Genomic DNA, 9,917 nt, shown 5'->3' on the forward strand with positions numbered 1-9,917 from the left:
TCGGGGAACAAAGTAAACAATCGATTGCCCCGCTTATAGTGAAAGCCGCCGGTCCGGATGACCCCGATATCATAGCAGCTGCGGCAGCACATGGATTGACTGTAACGAGTGCCAGAGAACAAGCGGCCAACTTAGGTATTACTCTTCGTGAACTGTTAGGCCTTGATGAGGCGCCAGTGAAGGAGGTAGTAATTACATATGTGAAGAATGGGCCTCTCGTCGAGCCTGCGCAGGAACAGGATCTACCTCCACAAATGAAAGGTCTGCTGAAATGGTACAAGGGTTACATAAAAAATAAAAACGCCAAAGAATATATTTATGCGGAAGTTAGATATGAGCATCACTTCAAACATTACTATGTACAAATTCATCTGAGTGAATTGTTCCAGCTTTTCAATCTGCGCGAGCTCGACAAATCTATCATCAGTTGCTACGTTCTGTAAGTGATTTATTTCTACCCCATCTCGTTCATATTGCCTGCGCTATATATATGTCCTAACTGTATTGTTGTGTCCGCTATTATACATGCAGAATGAAGATTAAGGAATGCAGAGTAAGGAACATCCATGATGTTGGGTTCATTGACCCACACATCGTTAATGGATATGTGTTGGAGCATCACCCCGCCGACATGGAGGCAGACCTATGGCAGTTTCTTACAAAGCAGGAACTCAAAAGTGATATTCTATTTCCTTACCATTTTGGGTGAGTGTTTCTGTCTTGAGCACATTCTCTTTTGTTTACTCCATGCATGGTATGTGGCCGGCTAATCGATGAGTTATGCATGACGTACTGTGCATGTATCGTGTCCGCAGGTTCCACTGGATTCTGCTAGTAATTAAAGTTGACACCTCAGAATGTCTCGTCCACGACTCTCTGAATAAGGATCCAAAGCTTTGGGTCGACATGAGAAGAATGTTGCAGAAGTAATTATTTTCATTCATTTGCGCTCTATATCGATCGGCCTATTTCGTTCATTTCCTAATATCAAGTAACTAATAACTCTCTTGTTCATTTAATTTTCTTTGCCTCGTAGGGTTTGGAGACGGTTCGTAGATACAAAGGTCGGTGAATTCAAAAAAGAGCTAGAATTCAAAAGGGCAAAGGCTAAGAATGGTGAGGATATTCAGCCAGCGGGGACCAATCTATGTGCATACTATGTCTGTGAGATGATCCGGAGATACACCTCTGAGCGGGTTCCGAGTGATACCAATGCTCAGAGGAATAACCTCCGGATGATGCTTAGTCCAGAAGCTCGCTTCCGACCACTTCAAGAGGAACTAGCTGGATGGTTCAGGAGGGAAGTCCTCCATCCTAAAGGAGAACACCATTACGAGGACGTAGAACTTTATATGCATTAAATTATGTATGGAAACTTGTTCAAAATTGTATATGGTCATCGATGATATTGAATATATATTGTATATTCCTCTTGAATTCTTTTTGGTTCTAATTTCAAATTTGTTTGAAATTGTACATTCATATGCATGTATGTAGTACCGCAGAATATGTGAAACTCCTTTAAAATTAAAATAAAGCACAAAAGAAATAAAACAATACAAATTAAACAGAAAACAGGTTTAAGGGGGGGGGGCTAAAACCCTAAACCTGCGGCGGCCTTTAGTCGCGGTTGGCCAGAAGAACCGCGACTAAAGGTCCTCCGCCCCGACGGCCACCTGGCGCCCACGTGGACGGGCCTTTAGTCGCGGTTCTTAAGCAACCGCGACTAAAGGGTGGAGCCTTTAGTCGCGCCCGTTCGGTCGCGGTTGCGCAACCGCGACTAATGGCAGTTGCGAACCGCGACCAAAGGCCCTTTTTGGGAAGATAAACTATCATCAGCCACTAGACACTGTTTTGGGTAGGTATATATAACATTTTGCTTATTTTATTTGTAAGAGTTCTGATTATTTGTGTTTGTTGTCTATATGCTTATTTTGGATTTGTATTTATATTTTTACAAGGGTTTTGATTATTTATTTTTCATGCATGTAGTTTTTTTGTTTATTAGGCACAAAAAGTATTTTTTGTGCAACTACACCTTCTTTTGTACGCACTTGCGTCATCTTTTTACATACTTCAAAACGGTTGCCTGTGTTTTGGCAAACACAATCGATTTGTGGAGTGCCATAGAGGCATGTGTTTCGGAAAAAAAATAACTAGTCAATTTGTGGACCGTACTATATTTCTATGTTTAGTAGGAAATAAGTAAATGAAACATGCGGCAGTCCCTCTCTTGGTCGATATCAATGAACATGCTCATTTGCTTGATTTTCCTTAACATGTGTAATCAATTCGATTATCGGGACTGATGTTGATAGTTTATCTTCCCAAAAGAATAAAATAGCAATGGCATTGTTATCAGAGGTGACATATATTATTTATGGCCAGTGATAGGCGCCGGTGCGCCGGCCCAATTTTGGGCCGGTCGCAGCGCACCCGTCCGATTCATTCATTAACAGCCGTCAGATCTGTCGCCCCCTCCCCCACTCTCAAAAAAAAAAATTGACGCCCCCTGCAGTCGTCTTCCCCCCGTTCCCCATGCTTCCGCACGCAGAGCATCGCCCCCTCCCCTCCCCTCGACTTGTCGCCGTCGGGGCCGTGGCCGACGAGCTCCGGCGGGGTCCCCACCTGTGGCCGTCGGGATTGCATCATGACCGCCAGTGGGGCCCTCAGCGCGCGGTCAACGACGGATTGCAGCCCTCCTGACTGGTTCTAGCTCGCGGTTCGCCATGGTTGCAGCATGCCCCGACGTCACCGCCGCTGGCTTGCCGCGGCCGTTGGTTTGCATCTTGGTGTCCAACAACAAAAATTATGAAAAACAAACAAAATCCTCGAGTGGTCGGTTGAAGCAAAATATTACTAGGTTCCAGCAAAAAAAAGCTCCAGTTCGAGCAAAATAAATTTGATAGGAAAAAAAGCTTCAGTGGTTGTAGCAAAAGAAATACTAGCTTCCAGCAAAAATATGAGCCAGTTCCAGCAAAAACAAATTTAGCAAGAAAGAGCTCCAAGGTTGATTGTAGCAAAAAAACAAGCTAGTTCCAGCAAAATAATATGCCGGTTCCAGCAAAAACACCTTGGAGGCAACCGACGGCTCAACGGTTCCAGCACCGGCGAACCAGCGGGGCGCAGCTTCGCCCCGCTGGATGCAGCTTGGCCAGACGACGGTTGCAGCTCCGCCACTGGTGGCTGCAGCTCCCATAGCAGTCGGTTGTAGCTTGCCCCGTCGATGCGGCGTCGTCAAATGCAACTCAACCCACCATCGGTTGCAGCTCTGCCAACTAGGGGTTGTAGCTTCCCGTCGCCGCGGTTGCAACTCCACCAGGCCAGCTTCTGCTCGCATATCGGTGGTCGTCGTCGCCGGCACCGGTGGTGGTCTCGCAGCACTTCGGTGGTCAGCTGAAGAAGGCGATGGAAGAGAGGATGCGAGAGAAAAAATGATGCCGCGTGCTGGGGAAAAGGAGTGGCTGAGAGCACCCCGGGTGAAAGAGATAAGATGGATGGAGCAAAGAGCGGTGCGTGGGTCCCATGCTACAGGAGCAAACAGAGGCGCTGGATTTTTCTTCTAATCACACGACGCGCGTGAGACCGGCCGAAGATTCGGCCGGCGCGCCGGTGTTAAACATTACCCATTATTTATAGAGAAAGCAACCATAACATAGAATATGTTTACTGATTTACTAAACATAGTCACCTTCAAAAGGAAAAAATAGTTCGGAAAAAAAACCGATATAAACAGCTCCACATACCAGCTAATTGCCTGAGTATTTCTGCCATGGTTTTGTGCATGCATGTGCCAACGCGTCAATCGTGCATGGGTCCGCGTGCTGTCTATTTTCCAAGAGCATCAACCAACAAGTCAGTCTCTGTCTCTTTATTTCTCTCTCTCCAGCAGGCAATCATGGAATCCCATGACGTTCAGTTAGTGGTCATTATGTGCAACAGTTATTTTGATGCTTTGACGCAAAAAACTAGCAAAGTGGCCCGCTTGATGCGCGGACCAGAAATTTAGAATTAATAACATGAACATATTGTTTAATTACTGTAAAGTAAAATAGGGACCAAATGTAATGACAATTACAAATAAGACTAGGTAGATTGCACATACATAGTAAGGATAACCTTCGCCCGCAAAAAAAAATAAAAATAGTAAGGATAACCTTGAGATTTTGTTTACATATTACATTAAGTGGGTCTATATATTACGAAGATCTAACTGATGTAATAGTAAGTTAAATAAAGGTCCACTAAACTGATGGACCGAATGACCGATGTTTCTGATTATTGTGAAATTTTGCATCCTAGTTTTTTTTTCTGGTTAGCCTATAACGGACAGATGGTTGTCATCACCCGTGAAAAAAAAGTATACATGCTTGTCATCGTTCTCCTCATCATCACTGGAGCAGTAATTTGGAGAAGAAGAAGAAGAAGAAGAAGAAGAAAACAATATTATTTGATTACTGTAAAGTAAAATGTGGACCAAATGTAATGACAATTACAAATAAGTCTAGGTAGATTGCACGTACATAGTCAATGTATATCCATGAGATTTTGTTTACATATTGTCGGCATCACCGCAGCAGTAATTTGGAGAAGAAGAGTAGAGTAGCAGCAGCCTGTCCATAAGTTAATGTTGGCACGGTACGGTTAGGGAGCTGGGTGTTGAGAGTTGGCTGAATGGTCGATATACACGCCCATGAAGCACGTACACACCAGACTAGTAGAAAAGGACATGACGGCAGTTAGTGATCCCGGACCCCGGCCGGAAGCTTCTCAGCGTCATGTTCCTTCCGACGACCTTCATTAGTAATCTATAAGGCGGGGTGTATGACCTCCAGCGAGGAGATCCTTGTGGGTGTGGTGAGGCGCTAGGGTTCCCCAGCTCCCCTCCCGCCGCCGCCGGCCGTCGGCCCCGCCCCCCGCCTCCGCCCCCCTTCCGCCCTGCCCCTCCTCCGTATAGGCCGCCTCACGCCGCCTCCCCGGGAGGTGGCCGGGGCGGAGCTCGCGCCCCTCGCCCGCAGGACCCCGCCTTCCCCATCTCCCCCCGCCGCCGTCGGGGGGCGCCCCCAGCGCTGGCCCGGGTGGTGCCGGCTGCGGCGGGCCTTCCAGTTCCCGCGCGCGCGTGCTCCCTTCTCGGGGCAGGGAGGCGGCGGCGGTGCAGCCCGGCTTGGCTGCGGTCCGGCGGCCCTGCGGTGGCGGCCGGCGGCCGGCGTGGTGACGGCCCCGCTCCTTGGCGGCGGGGTGGCGTGGTGGTGCTGGGTGGCCGTCAACGCACCTCCGGCCCAGCTCCGGGCACGTCGGGCCCCATCTGGGCCCTTGGGGGCCGGCCCCCCGGCATGGTCTCGTTGTCTGTGGCGCGGTGAGGAGGAGGAGCGGCTCAGACTTGGGGCGTCGGCGCCGATGGCGTGCCGGCAGCAGCGCGAAGGCGGGAGCTTTACGGGCCCACGAGGGCTCGGCCGGGCCTGTGGGCCTACGGGCCTGGTGTGCTCCTGCTATTGCGTCCGGACGGCTACTGTCACTGACGGTGGAGGTGGGGCCCTCCCGCGTGCCGATGGTGCTGATGCCCTAGTCCCGACTCTGATTCTTCGTCGTGCTGTCCTCACTTCGCGGTGCCGTGGTGAGACGGCGTGGAGGCCTCATGACCGCGTTGGCGCAGGGTGGTGGTTGGTTTGGTGGCGGGATCCGGAGCGCCCGAGGTGCGGGTTGGGATCGGGGGAAACCCCTGTCGGCGTGGCCGACTCCGGTGTGGTGGCACCTGTGGGTGCCGCCTGACCTGCCGGGGGGGCGTCGGGGGCTACTCTTCCTCTCGCCTCGTCGTGTACCGGGGGAAACCCTTGGCAGCAGCGTCGTCATCGTCGCGATCCTTCTTGGAGGTGTTGATTGGTGCCGGCGCTTCGGAGTCTTGGAGCCTAGTGGATGAGCCCGGTGGGCCTAGCGATCGCGAGGCTTCTTCGTTTTTGTTGATCCGCCGTTGTCGGCATTTGTTTTTTTTGCTCTTTCTCTGTTGTTTCTTTTGGGCGTGACTGTGCTGCTTCCGCCCCAGCACCTATCCCTATATGATTCGGTTGGTTGCTTTGTATACAAAGCGGGGGAAACCCTTTTTCGGTAATCTATAAGGCCTTCCTGCAACAGGTACTATATTGCATGCACAAACATGCACTAGAGATGCACGTCAAGAATCTATAAATTGCACGTAATTCTTGAGCATTTATCATTGAGTAGCAAGAAAAACAATGGCACTCTTCTCGTCGCCAGAGCTACACCACCTCCTCGTCTCCTTTCTTGTCTTGCTTCTCTCCTTGCTCTTCTGCTTCATCAAGTTGAGGAGTTCAAAGACTGTACCAAACCTTCCAACGGAATGGCCCCTGATTGGCATGCTCCCTTCCGTTGTGGCCAACCTCCACCGCTTCCATGACTACACCACCGCCTTCCTCGCCGCTTCCGGCAGTAGCTTCGTGTTTCGTGGGCCTGCCATGCACTTCTTCATCACCTGCGACCCAGCCAATGTCCGCCACATCTTCGTCTCCAACTTCACAAATTACCCCAAGGGCGAGGAGTTCGGTGCCATCTTCGACGCCATGTTGAACAGCTTCTTCAACGCGGACGGCGAGTCATGGCGACGCCAGCGTGGCAGAGTGCAGCACCTCATGTCGAGCCCACAGCTGCTGGCTTACATGGCCCGCTGCTGCCGCGATAAGTTGGAGAAAGGCCTCCTCCCCTTCTTGGCGCGCATGGACAGCCTAACCCCGTTCGATATGCAGGACTTGTTTACCAGGTTCACATTCGACATGACGGCCATGTCGGTCTTCGGGGTCGACCCTGGCCTTCTGGCCGCCGCTATGCCACCTGTAATTGTGCCGGACGCCATGGAAGCTGTCATGGATGTAGGCTTCTTCCGGAACATGGTGCCAGTATCTTGCTGGAAGTCGATGAAGCGTCTAAAAATTGGCCCAGAGCGGAAGCTCCCCGCGGCGCAATTGGAGCTGTGCCGGTTTGTCACGGAGATGATGGAGAAAAGGGGAGATGGATCGGTCCACATGGATGAAGAGCAAGAGAACAGTAATGTAGAAATAGTTTTTTCCTACATCCATGACCCGGAGTATATTGACGACCATGGAAAACCTAATGGCTTCATGTACGCCACCCTGATCAATTACATGTTTGCCGGGCGTGACACGGTCGGCACGACCCTCACCTGGCTCTTCTACAACCTCATTAAACACCCGCACATCGTGTCGAGCATTAGAAGAGAACTAGCTCCCATTGCCATGCACAAAGCAAACAACTCGACCACCATGGTAACCTTTGAGCCAGAGGAGACCGAACCGCTCGTCTACCTGCACGCGGCATTGTTCGAATCCATGAGGCTGTACCCACCGGGCCCCATTGAGCGCAAGATGGTGATGACCGACAATGTACTGCCAAGTGGTCACAAGGTGGAAAGGGGCGAAACCATCCTGATTTCACTCTACTCAATGGGCAGGATGGAAGGTGTGTGGGGCAAGGATTGCACGGAGTACCGCCCAGAAAGGTGGGTCAAAGAGGACGGCAAGCTTCTGTATGTACCGTCCTACAAGTTCCTAGTATTCAACGCCGGGCCAAGATCGTGCTTGGGCAAGCACATCTCAGTAGTGCAGATGAAGAGTGTCGTTGCCGCCATGGTGTGGAACTTCGATTTTGAGATGGTGGGAGGGTACGTTGTAGAGCCAAAGCCATCAGTTGTGCTCAAGATGAAGAATGGGTTGTGGGCCAAGATCCTCAAACGGCGGATCGAATGAATGACAATACCAACCCAGCAATACCATGTAATTTGTCTAAGCTTCTTTTATTGATTCTATAAGTTTATAAGTATGCGCTCTTCCTTGCAGATGCATGGGTGCGCGTAATGTAAAGCTTTAGAGTATTTCTGGATATCCCCACAATGTAAAAGGTACAATAGGTTGGCCCCCGTTTGTTGTAATTTGCTTGTACTAAAAAGGATCCATTGTACTTAAAAACATCAATTTTTCCACTTTATTCCACATTACGTTTGTAGAAAAGTGCTTCGCCATCTATAAAACGAAATAAGTTACAATTTCTTTGAAAGACAAATAAGTTACATTATGAATACATATTTTGTGATGCATCTAATGAAATCAATTTGGTTGTTGTAGAAGCTATTATGTCTGTCGTGGATATAATCCTGATAATACTAGGAGGTAGGAATGTAGAGGCAATGGTATCTAGTGAACGGTGTGATTGAGAGTACGCTCAAGGATTTATACAGGTTGAGTGAGGGAGTCCTGGACTAGGGAATGTCCGGATAGCCGAACTATCATTATTGGCCGGACTCCAAGACTACGAAGATACAAGATTGAAGACTTCGTCCCGTGTCCGGATCGGACTTTCCTTGGCGTGGAAGGCAAGCTTGGCAATACGGATATGTAGATCTCCTACCATTGTAACCGACTCTATGTAACCCTAGCCCTCTCCGGTGTCTATATAAACCGGAGGGTTTTAGTCCATAGGACAGAACAACAATCATACCGGCTAACTTCTAGGGTTTAGCCTCTTTGATATCGTGGTAGATCCACTCTTGTACTACCCATATCATCAATATCAATCAAGCAGGAGTAGGGTTTTACCTCCATCGAGAGGGCCCGAACCTGGGTAAAAACATCGTGTCCCTTGTCTCCTGTAACCATCCGCATAGACGCACAGTTCGGGACCCCCTACCTGAGATCCGCCGGTTTTGACACCGACATTGGTGCTTTCATTGAGAGTTCCTTTGTGCCGTCGCTTATAGGCCCGATGGCTCCTTCGATCATCAACAACGACGCGGCCCCGGGTGAGACTTTTCTCCCCGGACAGATCTTCGTATTCGGCGGGCTTTGCACTGCGGGCCAATTCGCTTGGCCATCTGGAGCAGATTGAAAGCTACGCCCCTGGCCATCAGGTCAGATTTGGAAGTTTGAACTTCACGGTTGACATCCGCGGAGACTTGATCTTCGATGGATTCGAACCACGGCCGAGCGCGCCGCACTGTCACGATGGGCATGATTTTGCTCCGCTACCAGACAGTGCCCTGGAGGCCGCACATGAGTCCGCTCCGACCCTTAATTCGGAGCCGACTGCGTAGATCGAGGTTGGGTGGCTAGACACCGCCTCGGGGGCTACTACCTCTACGGCGATGGAGCCGAATACCGACCTTGTCCCTCATGAAGCTCGTGACTCCGAGGTGCTGGACTCCTCGCCGGACTCCGAACCTCCCGCGCCCCTACCAATCGAATCCGATTGGGCGCCGATCATGGAGTTCACCGCTGCGGACATCTTTCAACACTCGCCTTTTGGCGACATCCTGAATTCGCTAAAGTATCTCGTTATCAGGAGAGCCCTGGCCGGATCACGGTCAGGACGGTTGGGATGCGGACGACGAACAAATTCAAAGCCCACCCACCACCCACTTCGTAGCCACTGTCGACGACCTAACCGACATGCTAGACTTCGACTCCGAAGACATCAACGGTATGGACGACGATGCCGGAGACGACCATGAACCAGCGCCTACCGGGCACTGGAAAGCCACCTCGTCGTACGACATATATATGGTGGACATCCCAAAGGATGGGAATGGTGAGGTAACAGCGGAGGAAGACCCCTCCAAGAAACAGCCTAAGCGCTGGCGTCAGCGGCGCCGCTCTAAATCCCGCCACAACAAGAATGGAGATTCCGGCACCGGAGATAATAACACCCCAGACAGTGCCGAAGACAACCCCCTCCAGCAAGATTCAGCACAGGAGGATGGAGAAGCCAGCCCTCACGAGAGAGCGGCAGACGAAGAGGTAGAGGACGATAATTACATGCCTCCCTCCGGAGACGAGGCAAGCCTCGACGACGATGAATTCGTCGTGCCTGAGGATCCCGTCGAACAAGAGCGTTTT

At 50.6% G+C, this 9,917-nt stretch overlaps 1 protein-coding gene across 1 annotated transcript; it reads left to right on the forward strand.

Annotated features, from left to right (window-relative positions):
* Positions 1 to 6,230: 6,230 nt before the first annotated feature.
* LOC119289984 (noroxomaritidine synthase 2-like) lies at positions 6,231 to 7,994 on the forward strand. The gene has a single exon (XM_037569131.1). It carries the CDS (start codon positions 6,231 to 6,233, stop codon positions 7,773 to 7,775), a length of 1,545 nt encoding a protein of 514 aa, XP_037425028.1. The 3' UTR covers positions 7,776 to 7,994.
* Positions 7,995 to 9,917: the final 1,923 nt, after the last annotated feature.

Source organism: Triticum dicoccoides, chromosome 4A (assembly GCF_002162155.2).
Source record: "Triticum dicoccoides isolate Atlit2015 ecotype Zavitan chromosome 4A, WEW_v2.0, whole genome shotgun sequence".
NCBI classification, from domain to species: domain Eukaryota; kingdom Viridiplantae; phylum Streptophyta; class Magnoliopsida; order Poales; family Poaceae; genus Triticum; species Triticum dicoccoides.